Source organism: Seriola aureovittata, chromosome 20, assembly GCF_021018895.1.
Source record: "Seriola aureovittata isolate HTS-2021-v1 ecotype China chromosome 20, ASM2101889v1, whole genome shotgun sequence".
Taxonomy (NCBI): Eukaryota; Metazoa; Chordata; class Actinopteri; order Carangiformes; family Carangidae; genus Seriola; species Seriola aureovittata.
In genome coordinates this window covers 4,830,615-4,847,969 of record NC_079383.1, presented here as the reverse complement: position 1 = coordinate 4,847,969, position 17,355 = coordinate 4,830,615, and the positions used below count along the sequence as shown (strand labels likewise).

The following is a 17,355-nucleotide window of genomic DNA, read 5'->3' as shown; positions in this document are numbered from 1 at the left end:
GAGGAGTCACACTGATGTGTTAGGGACTAATTGGCATCACAAGGAGTCAGATTCAATTTGTCCGCCTTTGTTTCATCTTTTTAATCAGATATTATTAATATTATTCTAATTATGAGCCTCCATAATTCTACGATAGACTGTGTATTTCACTTTCCCCATGTGCACGCACATACAGTATATAGTAAATATTGTTTACACACGCTCCACAAACACACACGCATGCTTCAATTTAAATTCTGTCGGTGAATAAGTAGAAGACATATTGAATGAAGAAGAGGGATGACTACATTTCAGCCGCACTGAATGATAAATGAGAGCGACTTTCTTCTACCTTACCACTAGCCGTAATCTGTCCCCCATAGGTTTTGGGAGCTTTGAGATAGCTAGAGGAGGACCTTTATGAAGCGACCACACCACCATGCAAATCTTCAAACAGTCCCATTTCCTGTGCGAGATAGGTGATACGTCTCATATTCCCCCTCATTCTCTGTGTGATTTTCTTTGCCCACGGTGGGCCTTGATATGATATCTAAGAAGCACTTCAGTGAGTTATGATTGACAGGCCTGCGGAATAACACTGTAGGATAGGCAGATAAAGGAATATGTATTGCGCTTAGGTGAATATTTGTCATGAGGAAGTGAAGAATATTGAAAGCGAGGGGATTTCAACTTCATGAAATGTCCATTGTGATACAGAAATAATCCCAGCCTACCTTTCTTTAAGAAAAAAAACTGTATTCTTTCACAGTCAAAAAAAAAAAACAAGATGAATACCAACATGATTTAGCTGGATGTGAAATGCTAAGTACGGTGCGACTGCACTTCAGGACTGTGGATTCATGTGTAAATACTTCAGCACACTCGCGCACGTTCAGTCAGCCCTGCAGCCAGAGGTTGTAGATCAGGTTTGATTAGTGTTGCTGTGACTCTAATTGGAGCCCGTGTCCTGTGGCTGTGTGTCAGTTTGGAGTACCACGCTGAGCCCCATCCTCCCCCCCAGCCCTTCACCCTCCCCGCTAACCCTCACCCTCCGAGCGCTGTCACTCTCTTCTTAACCACACGTTGTCCCCCTGATGCCCTGATGTTTTAATATTAATTTTCACCTCAACTCGCGGTGCTCCATATTTGAAAAGGACATGCGATAAACACAGGTATCACTCATAAATTGCCATAAATTTCAGCATTACTGTTTTAACAGTCAAGGCAGTGTTTTTTTCTCTATTTTACTATGGGATTATCAAGACTACAAGCATCTGCCAGAATACTTTAATGCACTGAAACATGAACAAATTTATTTTTCAAATAATACCAAAGTCAATATTTAAAAATCAATGAGTCTCATCTGTATATTATCTGATGTAAAGAGAGGCGAGAACAACTGTTATTCTAAAACAGGAAGCAGCTGGTTTAATCAGAAATGTGTTTTAGAAACAAAATGTCCCTCACGACAAATTTCAAATGCATTAACTCAAGAACTGTGCACAACTCCTGTCATCATTCAGTCAAGCTCCTTTTGGTATTATCATTTTAATTTCATGGCCATTAACCCTCCCTCCCGATTCTTCAGTTTTAGTTCAGACAGCAGCACTGCTTGGAAAGAATGCAGCCCCCGTCATTCATGTGACACCACTGTGTTGACAGTGGACATCCCTCCATGATGCCGACACGGAGGGATACAGCAAAAGCAAACAAGAAAAAAAGACGCAACTTTTGCTGCAGTGCAATGCAACGTAACGCTCAGAGTTAGATTACCTTGTACCGTGTCTCCACAAAAGATAAAATAATTAAAATCCTTCACTTTTATAGGACTTTAATGCTCCAATTTTGTAATATATATTATATGTTGTGGTATATTATAAACCCAGACTCCAACCAGACTTCCTGTGTTTTATTTTGTTGTCATAGTGTTATTGAAGCGACTCACCCCAGGTTTTTTCATTTCTTAGACGCAAGGGCCTGTTTTGAGTCTTCACACCTCTCTCTCTTCATTCTGCCTTTATCCCTCCCTACCCATCTCTCCCTGCTCCACCCTCTTCCCCCTCCTACCCCACCTCCAGACTAGGGGAGAGGACACATGTCCCTCCCGGGAAAGCTCAGCCCCAAGGTTCAGTGAGTTCTATCACTTCGGTCCAGTCGCTCTCCTGTCCTCTCTAATCCCTCACCAGCAGGCAGACAGGTAGACAGACTGACACTGAGCAGACAGTTGCGGTCACAGGCAAACGCCTCTTGAGAAACAGTAAAAATACACTTTTTTATTATTATTCCACCATCACTCTGTAGGTGGATGAATGAGAGATGACATTTCTACTACAATTCTGATCCATTTAGAGACAATTTGGGGAGAAATTTTGACAAGTCCGTATATAACTTGACATTTATTCTGACATCAGTTGCTTGGACACAGCATATTGATGACGTTGTGGGTAAAGATTGAGAGTGTGTGAAACAAAAGGAGAAGGGAGATGTAATACTGCATTTTAGATTCCATCCATTAAAGTCCCATTACAGGCAATCACACATTGCTTAAGCTGCAGAGTTTTCAGGAAGCTTAGTGGTTTGAAAAGATTCCATAAAGTCACAAGTGAGAAGTGTAATGCACTCGGACTGGAGAAAAGATAAGATTTCTAAATGAAGAATTTAAGGTCAGTTGCAAACCTCGAATAAGGAAAGCAGCAGTTAAATGTCGACACAGGCTCCCGGCAGCTACATCCACCCCCACCCACACCCCCCCACCCCCCCATCCCCAAGCCCCCCTCCGTCTCCCCTGCTCTGCTGTGTTGGCCAGGCAGATTTGTGGCACGCCTGCGCCAGTTTGCCACTGTCACCCAGCCGAATGGGAGTGAGCACTGGAGGCCACCATTGAAATGAATCAGATCCATCACTGTCTGCAGGGGAGAGGAGCCGAGCAGTACAGCCTAATGTATCAGAGGCGAGGACTTAGATGGGTGCAGAATATCCAGGCCACCTCACTCCATGAAAATTGCATTGATTTCATCATCGCTCGGTCCTGTGGGCTAAATGTATGATCATCTTTGTTAGAGCAGAGCAGTGTAATGTTTCTTGGTAGTTTAAGCTTGTTTGGTTTGGTGTGTGTTTCGCAAAGCTAAAACTGCACAACAGGCAGGAAGGGAAAGGACCGTGTAATGTATGGATGTGAACAGGAAACACCTTCATAGAAATGTGAAATAAACCATGTGACCACCCAGAGTAGCCCCCCTCACAGGCACACACACACACACACACACACACACACACACACACAAACAAACTTCCACACATTCCTCAAGGTCTCTCAGGAGCCCATTTCCTTTCAGCAGAACTTCCAGACAGATCCTCTCAGTGGGCAAAGACGAGTGTTTCACTAGGGCCGGTTCATGCTGCTGATTGCCCATGGTTAAGCGCGTGTCTGAGGTGAAGTACCTGGCCTATATTTGCTGCCGTTAAAGCAGTGGCAATAAGTGGCCTTTGCTTTAGGATATAATACGACCTTTGGTTAAAGAAAAAAAAACACTTCAACTTGTTAGAGGATATATTCAAGCCTAATAAAACCGTCTGCCACATTTCTGATGGGGGATATTTTTAATGTAGCACAAACCCAGAAGAACCCAAAATACGACAAGTGTGGACACTCACTGCCCTTATCCACGCGGTAAAAGAACTAATCTTAATTTGACGAGGAAGACTTTCGCTCTTGGGATAGCAGTGAGTTGAGAAGCAGCAAGATCGAAAGTCAGAAGAGCTGATGAAGTCCGTTAGATCAGTAGCAAAATGTCTCCAGCTGCTTTGGGAAATCCTAACACCGATACCTTTATAATGCAATTGATGTTTAATCTAAAAGAAGACAAAGGTAGGCAGAAAAAATGTCATATCATTTGAATATGCTCAGTACACACACGAGCACAGACACCCACATACACACACTCAGTACCAGAACAATTAATTCCCCCCTCTGTTCCGGTCATGCAGATAGCCCCCGTTTGAAAAACCACCATTCTGCCCCAGATAGTCGGGCGATATGATTGGTCACCGCCAGTTCATTTGAAGCATTGTAATTGCATTGCTGCTTCAGAGGCTGTGTAATTTCTCCTCTGTATCTGCGTTCTATTAATATATCAGCACATGTGTTTAAGCAATTAAATTTATGGAAAGTCATTTTGGTTCCTCTATTTATTTATTTATTTGGCCACATTTCCTGAATGTCCTCCATCTTTCATTTTTTCAGCGCAGCGGCTGATCCTCAAGTCGCAAACCCAGAGTCCTGTGACTGAACCAAATCTATTGCGGTTGTTTGGGTTGTTAGATTTTAATTTCAACTTTCTTATAGTTTTAAAATTTGACATGTATTCATTCTTTTATTAAACCTGACATCTCATGTTTTATCACCATTTGTTTTGTGACAATGTGACGACACACTCATGCACACGCTTTTGTGGAAGCGCGGCTGTTGTTTTCCGCCCTATAAATCTTAATGATACAGTAATTACGCATTAGACGGGCGAACCTGCGACAGCAATTTTCCATCGGCTTGAAAGTAATTTCCTCGGAAATGTTGAATGTTGAGCAAAGTGTGGCAGCGAGGTGAGAGGTGGGATGGAAAGACAGCAGCCTAAATAACTGTGGAGTGTGTGACATAAAGACCTATTTATGTTTTGTTTTGTTTGTTTTTTTACAGTTGGTAACCCACAATTCTCCGTACTGAGCTCCCTTTAGTACCAGAACACTGACAACATCTGTCTCCCATCGGTAACGCTTTGTCACTCAAAACACAACACGCAGGTAGCACGATAATATTGATCACTATTATCTTTGCAGTATCTTTTATGTAGCACAAACCAACCAACATATGTCATAAAAATAGTTCACAAAAGCTGCAATACGTTTTCATAGACTTAATATATATATATTCTTAATAATTTCTCACCCACGTCACATCTTCAATCCACCTGGGAAAAGGATTCATTTCGTTTTATGTTAGGTTTAGATTGTAAACTTAAGTTACAAATGTATTACAATAGTAAATAAACATGCAAAATAGAGTGTAAAAAGTTTTGAAAATGTAAACTCGGTATCGAAAGTTGTAGCAATTGTGAAAAAAAAACTTCAGCTGCTCTCATCTGTGCTTGCGGCTAAAACTGACAAACTATACTTATTTCAATACAAAGCAGATTATAAGAAAACTTCAATAGCAGCTGATGAGTGGGAATGTAAGCTAATCTTATTCTCTTCCTATAATAAACTGGCTTTTATGTCTGAGCTGAGACAACATGTTATTCTCTTATCCTGTTTATGAACTTTTGATCAGTGGTGGATGTTTGTGTCTGTCTCTTGCAACAGCCGGAGCAGTTCATGACATTTCGAAGATATTTATCACGCCGGCATCTAAAAGCAGACAGGCTGATGATGATAAGCATGTTTGCGACTGGGTTTCATTTCTCTGATTTGAAATTCATTACATGATGTACGCACACACCTCTCTGTGCATTTTGATGTTATTTATGACGGAGATCTCCTGCAGACATCGACTATTTTTGACAGACTGGCTGTCATATATATATATATATATATATATATATATTTTTTTTTTCTCCTTCCTGACAGTGCCACCGCAGCTTGCCGGTGAAGCTGTGAATTAATCAGAGACACAAAAACACACTTTCACCACAAAAACCTTCCTCATCCTCCCTGTGTGCGTTTGCCAGCGAACTACTTTGCTCGTTCTACACATCTGCAGATTGAGTTGAATTTCTCAGTGTACTATTTTTACGTTGCGGTGCTCCGCCACAGACTTCTCATGATAATTCATGAGGCGTCCAGTGATCCTCCCCATTTGTTTGATTCCATTTATTGAATAAAGATATTTGTAACTTTCACTTTCTTTTTTCCGCTTGGCTCAGCAGAGCTCTCCGTCACGACCACCTCGAGACATAAACGTAAAGCTTTTAAGTAAAGAATTCCCCCGTCTTTTGATCACTTGAAAGACTTTCCAGTCCAGCAGCCCCGATTATGTAAAGAAACCACGGCGAAGTGGCCCGGTGCATTAAGTCACCTGAGAAACATGTCTCTGTTTCCCTGTTTTCTCATTTCCTTAAGCCACCGTGTATCTCATCCCCACTGGTGTTGTGCTGTTCCTCAACAAATGTACCACAAGTAACGCAGACAGTTACTGCTGCTGGGGTTTTGATATACATGACAGCTAATTAACGTCAATGCTTTAAATTGAAGGAATGTGACAGGATCATAACAGCCTGATGCATAAGAATGACAGGGCAGCGTGGAGGGTGAGGTGTGTGTGTGTGTGTGTGTGTGTGTGTGTGGGGGGGGGGGGGGGGGGTTAACCCACATTTTTAGGCTGACATAATGACATGAGTTAATATTACATACAACAGCATGTGGAGTCAAAATGATGCAATTTAATGATGGAATTTCAGAAAGACGAGTTTTATCTGTGGCTATTTGCTTTGTAACGATGACTATGGATCATAGTTTACCTTACTCTTCTGTTTTACAACTTGGGCATTAGGGAGCGTGGTCAGCTAATGGGCAAGCTAGAACACTGTTTTATTATTGACGAGAAGCAGCAGGGGGTGCAGGAGAATGATCCAAGCTGCAGGGACTTGATTCCCCGCCTTCACCTCAGCATTGTTGCATCATAGAAGCTCGCAGTCGTAGCAGCTTAGTTAACTCTGTGAAGAGAGTAGATATAACAGCTCATTCTCTATCTAATAGAGCACCCAGGTAGGCTCCTCAGCATGCCAATGGCCCATGTTTGCAATTCGTTCCAACAGCGTTGCTGTTAGTCACCGAGGGAACGTTTATGCAAAGAGACAAAGGGGAAGGAAGTGGCTGGCCCTAACAAAAGGCGCTCACTCGGATGAGAGAAGGGCTGATCGATAGAGCCTTGAGAGAGCTATCAATCAGAGCCCCAGCCTAGTAAATTATGGTTTTATTAGTATTGAGCTGACCACTGCTGGGAGAGACCTAAAAACACTGAGATGGAGGCCCGCAGCTCAGGCAGGAGAGAGGGATGGAAACTCTGCGCTGACCCCACCCCTTCAACTTAATACGGAGTGATTGAAGTCCAGTTAGATCATGACATGTAGGAACTACAACTCCCCTGTTGTCATTGCAAATAGGAGTGATTCATGCAAAGGGGGTAGAGCAAGGCCACAGTGTAGTGCACTCTGGGAAATGCAGTTTGTGGGGAAGCGGTGACTAAATTGAGGAGAGTAGATCGCAGAGCCGCAGAAATGCAATTCCAGTGCTGCCGGGCCCTCATTCCCAGCCGGCTCTCTGAGGACTAACTCATTTAGGAGTGGCAGGGGAAACTCAATAGGACCAATTGAGAGAATAATATATTGAATCTGGTGGTTGAGTGGGCTGCTTGGGCATGGTGGAGGACTGCAGAGGTGAAGTGTGTGCTTCAGTGTCTGAAAACCCAAGTGTTGTTAAGCAACATACACATGTGTACGTGAATACACACACACACACACACACACACACACACACACACACACACACATACACATATTCCTTTCACTTCACAGCATAGTGTATGCGGGGTTCACTTGTTAGCTGTATATGATACTATTGCACTGTGCTTGAACTTGGCCGGTATGAACAGAGGATTGTCAGAACCAGAAGTAAAGATCCCCGCTGAAGAGATGAAAAGACGATGGAGGAGTATTTGATGTGAGAGATGGAGCAGGGTTGGGAACAAAGCTAAAAGCGCACTTGATGTCTCAAACTCCCTGAAGTTTAAGTAAAACTGAAGCTTTGACTAAAAACCTTGTTAACTGAAAATGAAAGAGAAAAAAAAACAATTTGCTCATTTGAAACGGAATCATTATATAATCCATCTCACTGAATGTTGTAATGTTGTTTCCTCTGTAGCATAAAAGAGCAAGAAGAAAGAGCTCAACGTTTTAATAGCTGTTTAACTAAAGGTAGTGACCCTGCTAGTCAACAATGAGGTAAACATAACCTAATAACAAGTTAGCCATATAATGTTAAGTTAGCATTTTTAGCTAAGTTTTAGTAATGCTACCACCATAACTCTAAGGATGGCAGTGTTGGTCTGTGCAGATATTTACGATGAGGTTTAGTTACTACTTTTTCGTCTAGAGCTACCGGTGGGTCACATTTTCCCCTTATCCAATACATTTTTTTTATTTATATATACATGTTCAAAATCAGCGTGTTAGCAATGTTATTGTGAGCACATTAGCATTAGTAATGTCAGCATTAATCTCAAAGCGCTGGTGTCCTGAGCGCAGCTTCACAGAGCTGTAGGCAGGTTTGCTGTGCTGCTTGGATGGTAACAGATGTGGGGCATTGAAATCTGATCAGGCGTTATTCTCACGCATTCTGCTTTTGGTCAGATTTTCTGTTTGTGTGGTGTTCTGGTGAAATTAAAGTTTTGCTCAGAACTCCTAAAACACCTCGGAGTCCACTTGGGGAAGCACTGGTATTAGATGAGACTCTAGGTGGATGTGAGAAGCTAATGAAAGTGGGGGGCTCCAGGCAGCAGAGAGGTGAGTTGTGCCCGTGGCAGGATGCAGCAGCTTAGGGACTGTAATTACAGCATTATAGTGGAGGTTGACTGGATTAGGGCCAGAGCAACAGGCTGAGACCAGGATAGAAGGCCAGGAAATGGCCATGGACTAGACATTATTAGCCTTAGTTGACAGCTTAAGACCAGCTCTGTCAACACACTGCTTCTTCTCCTTCACCAAGCACTCAAGGTCAGAGAGATGCAGCTGCACAGGCAAAAACACATTTGCGTATGAGTCTGCACTTACCACAAATCCATATAAACACACACATGTGCATAAATACAGTTACATATACACTCACCCTCGTGCCACATTCACACATACACAAATAAAAACATAACCTTAAACACACTGGAATGCTTAGTGAGTCCAGTCACTGAGCAGCTGATCTTGACTGGGCTCTGTGTAAATCACAGTGCTCTGCCCTCTCCCTCAGTCAACAGGATAATCCACTCTGAAAATGACTAGATTAAGACAGATTAAACACATGATGAGGTGATGAGAACTGGGGGTTAAGAAAGGACTGAAATCTCACCACTGAAAGACTTAAAGGAACACATCCACTTTTGGACAAATAAGCTCCTTGATCAACTTGCTGTTGCCGTTATTCAGGGATTAAATCGACAGCAGTTTGAACACGGTGATACCATGAGTCAGTTTATTTTTCCCTGATTATTTTGTTGGTTTTTTTCCGGTTGCCACTTTTGTGGCTATTGACGCTGACGCTAACTACCAATTCCTCCTGAGTGTTTCATCACTTTATCTGATGCAAGAAACTGTTCTTGAGTATCAGAAGATTTTACCTTAGAAAATATTGGATATGACTGAATAACAGGTGACAGCGAAGGTGCTCATTTCACATTAAAATGTCACAGCTTGTCATGTGAACGCGCACCAGCCAGTGAACGTTCACAAGTCAGTGAGGGAGAGTTTTCACTTTGGCATAATGCATTTTACAATATTCTAACTGGCAGCAAATAAAAGGTTAAGGCCTCGGCTATAAATAAATACAGTTTAATGTACACAAATGTTTTCTAAAATTAGGTGATTCCTGATTAAATTGCTATATGCAACCAATAGAAAATATTCAAAACATTTCATTCAGACTATAACCAGAAAACATGAATATCAGCCCAATTTTTCACGAGGAATGTCTAATTACTTTTGGCATTGGCCATTCAAAATGATAGTAATAAACTTAAATAAACATTGTTTTAGATCTTCTTTAATCTCAGGCAGTGACTATGGTTTTTAATCATCAATAGAATCGATGCATTTTTTTTACTGAAACGGAAATTTTACCATCACCAAAACAAGTTGTCAGAGGCTTTCAGGTGTTTCAACATGGTGAATGAATGCAGCTGATGAAAGCTAACTTTCTGATCCGTTTTTTGTTTCTGTGACCTTCAAAGGAACAGAAAAAAAAAAGCTGTGTGCCAATCAACCCCTGTTGCCAACCAACTCCCAGTCTCACCTAAACATTGACAGTGTGCTAAAGCATTAGCATGCACACAAGCAGACTTAATTAATACTGGATACACAAAGATTAAATTGCTGCCATTTTGGCTCTGTGTTAAGTGGATTCCAAAGTCTATTTGCCATGGAAGACAATGAATATTTTTTAAAATAAGCCTGTTCACTTCTCAGAGATCGAGGAAGAGAGTGACATTAAGTGTCTCTCTGAGATCTATTCCACTTGACACTCCCTATACATAGTTTTCATATCATTTGGGTCTTAGCAGCCCTCTTTCTGATTCACTATATCCACACATTTCCCTCCTTGTTATGTGAAAGCTCCCATCTTACTTCCTGTCAGCTCATGACCAGTCTCTGCCAGATCTGAAATGGATTAAAAAGTCCAGAGAGGAGATGTTGAGTGAGAGAGAAGTGAGTTAAATAAATCTTCATTTAGACAATATGAACCTTATTGAGCTCGAATCATCCAGGGACACGCTTTTTATTACAAGGCTGGCAGTGGCCTTGGCTCTGATTGTAATTGCGTTGACCCCCCCACCCCCACCCCCCCACCCCTCTCCCCCATTTCACACACATACTCACACACACACACACACACACACACTCACGCACACACCAGTACTGCTTCGTTCCCTCCTCGCCCCTCACTCTTATCAGCACACTGTCCCGATAAAGTCCTGCGCTCTCAACCTCATTAAACCTCTCATTTATATTAAACAGCCCATAAGTCCCTCTGGCCTGGTACGCGTCTCCTAGGACTCAGTACTCCCACGAGGAGGCGGCTTGAAAACACCCACACTGCACCGTGGCCTCAGCTCCCACATCCCCACAATTCTTCTTTTTTCTTATTCCTTCCATTTGTTTACCAGAGACTCTGCACCGTAGTCGTGGGGTGTTTCCTCTTCTTCTTCTCTCCTCGTCTTCCTCCTGCTCTCCTTTCTTCCGGCTGCTGCTGTTGTCTGATCTTTTACTCCCCTCTCTCTTGGCGGGAGCCAGCAGAGTATTGTGAGACATCAATATTAGCCAGGGCCTCCTGGTTTAAAGCATGCTTGAGGTACAGAGTTGAACTGCGCAAGGCTATCTAGCTGTGAGGGAGTTATCTGTAATAGGTCCTGTACAGGGAGTTCTTCTTCAGTGCATTCCCCTGGCTGCCCACAGGCTGCTATGAAGCATTGTGGGAAATAAAGCCAAGGCTTGAGCTTTATTCTCTAACTCTCTGCACATGGGTTTGAGATTTTAACATTTTTTTCCCCCCTCCACCTCCTGACTCTTTCTGTGGTTGCTCCATTGTCTCTTTCCTAAAAATATCACATTTGACAGACTATTGGTTTTTGAAGACTGGACACAGTATCTGGACCCAGTGGTCCCAAACTCAAAGACTTAACTGTTAACCATGTCCCCTGTCAAGACTGACACATGCACTGGGTGTACGGTGGGCTCAATAACCAGCAGTGCGGCACATCGACCACATGGCAAATGTCACTGGTCCATTTACTAGGGCTCATTGTTAGAGACAGCTGTCTATCGGCCTATGGGAAATCCATGGAGCTTTATCCAGCTCGCACTATTGAAGGAGCCGTTTCACACTGCTGAACCAGAAAATACCGGCATAAGCCGAGATGGATGCTGAAGCCCCAGTTCTGTGTGTATTGATGGCATCACATTAGGAGCAATAATAATATGCAGACACCATTTCTTCTTTTGTGTGTGAATTTGATTGTGTGTGTATAATTTACAATCTTACAGCAGAACAAAATGACTTTCTTTTGTCAAGTTCAAAATGTTTTCAGCATTTTTTTTTTTTCCCTTTAGATTCTGTTTTTTCTTTTGGCTCTTTTTCATGGCAGACACACTTGGGATCATTGATTATTTGAAAGGCACAACACACAAATCAAGTGTCATCAAAACTGACTGGAACCTGTTATCAGTCTCAGTTTAATTCGCAGGGATTTTAATATATAGAACTAACAATATATAAATTATTAATATTCTTGCTGTAAAATGTTTAAAGTTTTTCTAGTGAACCAAGTGGCAATGAAAACATATTTTATACGGTGAAACAATATTTTAAAACTATGAGACATTTCTTGGCACCTATCTCTAACCCCCCCCCCCCGTGTCTTCTCTTCATCTCTGTGTGGGTCTCTGCAGGAAGCCCCTGGCAGCCCTCCAGTTTTAGAGCATCCCATGAACTCTCTACTGGACAACCACGAGCGCCGGATCTCTCACTCTCTGTATGAAACCATCGAGGGCTTGGACAACATGTCGACACCACGGGCTAACGTGATTGGACGCATCGGTGAGTCAAATATTAGGAGGGTTCTCTCACTCCCTCTCTCAACACCTTTGTGTTTCTTTCCACTGCTACTCGACAAAATGACTCCACAAATTGGATTTTTCTTTGGCCAGTCACTCCAGGGACGTGTGGTTGACCTGCTAACCTCATGCTCACCGGATAGACACTCACCGAGCGCTTTATTAGGAACACCATACTAACACAGTAGGGCCTGCCTTTGTTCTCAGAGCAGCCTCAGTTCTTCGTAGCGTGGATTCCTCAAGATGTAGGAAACTTTCCAGTTCTACTCGACATGATTGCGTCACCTCATTTCTGCAGCTGCACGTTCATCCTGGAGATCTCCTGTTCTACTGCATCCCAAAGGCTGTTGCATTCAGATCAGCTGACGTGTTGTGTATTCTGAAATACTTTTACGCTCAAAACATTTGTAGAGAGTAGTTATCTGAGTTAGCGTAGCCTTTCCGTCAGTTTGAACCTGTCCTGGACATTCTCCTCTGACTCTCTCCCATGGACAAGGTGCTTCAGTACGCAGCTGCTCACTGGACGCTTCTTGTTTTTGGCACCAAAAGCAAAAACAAAATCCCAGAAGATCAGAGGTTTCAGAAAAACTCAAACCAGCCTGTCAAAGTCACTGAGATCACATTTTTTTCCCTTCATTCGGATGTTTGATGTGAACATTAACTGTGTCTCCAGGATTGTATGCATTGCACTTCTGCCACATGGTTGGCTGATTTTGAAAATTGCATGAATGAACAGGTGCACAGGTGTTCCTAATAATGTGCTTCGTGAGTGTATTTTCCACATGAATTTGCATAATTTGGCATTTGCTGATTAATTCTAACGCCCACCCCTTCCCCCCTGTGAAGTCCCTCTGCTCCCTCTTTCCCTTACCCAGCCGGCATCACCTTCAAAGCCTCATCCCACCTCATTCGCCCCGCATCCCGAGCCATGCTATTTCCCTATTCAAACCTCTCAGGGATTAACGTCATCCCCAATCCTCCCCACCTTCACTCCGCTCCCGACTGGCTTCACTCGGGTCAATTCCCATTCTGCCGAGCTGACATCAGCAGGCTAAGATCTCAGCTCTTCAGGTGTATTAGAATTGGCAATTCAATCCTCAGCCGGTCGCTGCTGTCATCTCAACATCGACAGACCTTTCACATATGCATACACGAACAGAGGCTGAAGGTAATTGCATCAGTGTTGGGGGGGGGGGGGGGGGGGGGGGGGTTATTGGGGCTGATGAAGTGTAGTTGCATGTATCCATGGCCTTTTTCTCAACACATACACATATTTTGTCTCCATCCTACCTTCTTTTTTTCTTTTCCTCTTTTTCTCTTTTTGCCCGATTTCCCCATTTGTCCCTTTCAAGATTTTTCCCCCCTGTGATGAACTGTCTCCTCTTTGTCCTCAGTCTTTCTCCTCTTTCACCTCCCACCCCGTTGCCACTTCCACCTCCTGCACGGATGGAGTGAATTTGTAATCCGTCAATGATCAACACTTTGTCCCTTTCAACCCCTCTCCCATTCCCTCTCCTGTTTCTCTCCTATCCCCTCCCCACCATTCCCCCCAGAGTGGTGCCACTCTGCTACTGATCATAGAAGATCAGAGGCTGTGTCAGAGGCATCTGATGGTTAATTAAGCCTCCAGATCAATAGGGCCTGCCCCTGACACTCTCTCTCCCTCTGTCTCCCTGTCTCCCCTTCTCTTTTTTTGCTCTTTCATCATGTCTTACTCCGCCATCCCAAATCAAATGTTCTCAAATTGGTTGAGTTTTCCTCTCAGTTTGGCCTATTTATGCCACTTGCTTTTCCGATGCCGGCTTTTTAGAACGCTGCTGTGATCATAAGCGGCAACTGTGGGCTGATGGAAAAGTTTCTTGCCATTGAAACTTCAAGGGCGCCCAGTGCTCGTCTCATCCTGCGGATCGGGAGTCAAATGAGCCAAGTGGAAAAGTTTTAGGGGGTGGGGGCGGAGTGGGCGCTAAAAGCACTAAGTTATCGCAGCCGAAGCTCAGATCTTTCACTCGGATTGTCTCTCAGCAAGAAAATGTCAGTTCCTTTTCTTCTATGTCTTCAGGCTGTCTCTGAGTCGTGCCCTCATTAACCCGTGCCTACATTTTGTGACAGGTCGTCATCTTTTTAAACTGACACAATTCTGTTATTAAAATTTCTGATGCAAGCAGAGATGAATTGACATTCATTGCGGCAAACCAAAGCTGCCACACTGAGGTAGAATTCAGCACCTGAGTAAAATAAAATCCAGAAACATGTTGCTCAAGGACAGAAACTGTTGGCTTTTTTTGGCAATTTCTGTTTGTCTGATCCTCATTTTCTCTAATTCATCTTCAACCTACTGAAGATGCAGAACTGTCGAAGATAAATTAGAAGAAGAATGTACTGTTGAACTGTCCCCTCTAAAGCAAGTGGCAATGACCTTGTTCACTGACAATACAGAGCTCCAGTTAGATCCAGTTAACCTTGATCATGTCACAATTTATTTCTAACATTTCTAAATTTAACCGAAATGTCACTATACTACATTTACTAACTTTAATAATAACTATATAACTCACTTACTCTCTACTAGTGTTGATGGCAGATTTCTGCAGGCAGGCAGACGGACAGTAGCTGCTTCCACTCTCCATCTTCTTCTATATGTTATTTCAGATGGGCTCAGACATATTGCCCGGTGTGTGAGATGTGACAGTTGTGGTTAGAGGACAGATGCTGAGATCGGCCCCACAAGGTCAGGAAGCACACAGCCGGCAGGGCTTGACTGACAGCTCGATGTTGAGTGTATCTAGACCTGCTAAATTACTGAATCATGAAGGCCGGACGTGTGGAGTTGGGGATGTGCTCAGGACACATGCTGCAGTACATACACACAGGCACAGTCACGTACGAACCTCTCCATCAGGTTATACACAATTCCCACTGATGTGAGCCATGCATTTTTCCTCCGAGCAAATAGTGTTTACTTACAAAACTCTGAGGCATTTTACCTTTTAAAAGACAGAGGAGGAAGTCTAGACAAATCAGCCCCTTCTCCCCTGCTGCTGTGCTGCATTATATACTGCCTGTGCTGCTACAAATGGACCACAACACAAGAAGTAAATGGGATGGAATGGTTTCCCTGCTCAAGAATTAAGACCTGACATTGCTTGTGAGTTATTGCAGATGTCAGCAAGCCAATATGATGAAATTGTAAACTCCATATTTCTGCAAACCTCATGATTGTTATTTCTACGCTCTCTATTTTCTGTTTTAAAAAAAAAAAAAAAAAAGCTAATAGCTGCCACATCCTATGGTTGCCTTATCTCACCTTACCCAGGTATTGATCGGTCTACTCCCAGCAGTCACAGGTAGCTCACTGCCTCTCTTCTGTAGCAGTAGGAATAGGCCTAGGACTTGGTTCTTACACTTGAATGAAAAAATAGAAATTATAATTACCATGGCAACAGTGAAGAAAAGCTGAAAATAACACAGGAGACAGGTGCTATTATGCTGGTATATTGCCGTCACATTGATTGTAAGGGCACTTTGCCGTGCTCTTCCCTGTAGTGTTTTGGGTTGTCATTCAGAACTATCTGGTGTGTGTGTGAGTGTGTGTTTGTATATTTGTGAGCGCACACATTCAGCTAATCAATAGTCAAGAGGTAATTCCATTCCCCGTTTGCTTCAGTAAGCCATGAAATGCTGTGATATTGTCAGCTTTAGCTTCACACATGCACACACTGTGAGTTGTAGCATCATAGCCAGGGGTTGAATACACAGCTAGGAGGTGGTGAACATGAGGTACGCTCTGCTTGTCTCCCTGCTCAAATGAAACGAGCTCCTGACACTTTTCCCCCCTTTATTCTCCTGTTTTCCTTCCATTGTCATCCTCCTTTTCCCCTTCTTGCAATGAAAGGATAAAGAATTGGCAAGACGGAAAAGAAAAAGAAAAAAGAGAGTAAGAAAGTGAATATGGAACTGAGTGAAATATCCTGCGTGTGCACAGTGTGTGAGCGACAGCCGAGGTTTGACACAAAGGTCGTTAGCATCACACCCGGCTTCGCCTTCCGTTCTGTCTAATTGAAAAGTGCCACTGGGTGCGGGTCTACACGCTGGGGTGAAAATTGAGGCCCGTGGACTGTCTTTGGATGGAAGTGTTTGGCCGAGTGCCTGGCTCAGAATGCACACCCAGGACTGGCACAGGAGTGAGTGAGGGAGGGAGGGAGGGGTGGGGTGGGATGGGAGGCTGGATGTGGGAACCAGCCAAGCAGACTCACGCTGTTGTCACACAGGAAAGTAGATGTTCACACAATACAATGTATGCAGCGCAGGAATCCTGTTGACACACATTAACCCAAATCCAAAGTTAGTCAACTATAGAAGTACGAGCTCTCTCACTTTGGATCATGTCATCATTATAAGGGAACTTTTTTTTTTTTAAAGGATGAAAGGAGAAGAGAAAACACACACATAGCCACTGCAACCTCTGGGTGTCCTCAGACACTCCACTCTTCCCTAATGGTGTTTAAGTGGGGCTGTCTTCCCAGGACTTGACCCCGTGTCTCCTCACCTCCAGTATTTCACTGTCTGCAGACTCATCCTCTCTGTGTGCTCAGCCATCAGTGCAGGAGATTAGGCAGAGAGTGACCGCCCTTAACTTTGTATCAAGACTGCTTCAGAGTGCTATTAGCATGCCTCAGTGAGAAAGCAACAGACACATGAACGGTGTTACCCAGGAACTTTCCCTCCCCCTGTGTTTCCCTGTGCTCATACATAGTGGTCCTTTGTGTGAAAAGAGGGTGTAGCTGCGATAGTCTAGGCTGTGTGGGCATGTACTGACTGTGACTGTTAACTGACACATCACTGACTCTCCTACTTTTGATACAATTGTTTAAGTGGGAGTTTGGTGACCGCACATTTTTCCAGCACAGCACCACCCAAAGTGCTATGCATAGTATTGAGTATGCGACTCAGGGTGCAGGTGAGCAACGCCGCATTTAAGATTAGATTTTCTGCAATATTGGGATTTGTGTTT

General features: G+C 43.4%; 1 protein-coding gene across 3 annotated transcripts in view; it reads left to right on the top strand.

The window, feature by feature from the left end:
* LOC130160991 (partitioning defective 3 homolog) overlaps nt 1-17,355 on the top strand; it is a 343,348-nt gene that overhangs the window by 193,403 nt on the left and 132,590 nt on the right. For all 3 annotated transcript variants that reach the window (XM_056363858.1, XM_056363857.1, XM_056363859.1), the window contains exon 15: nt 12,180-12,327. In XM_056363858.1, coding sequence (XP_056219833.1) covers nt 12,180-12,327 — 148 coding nt within the window. The remainder of the gene's footprint in view (nt 1-12,179; nt 12,328-17,355) is intronic.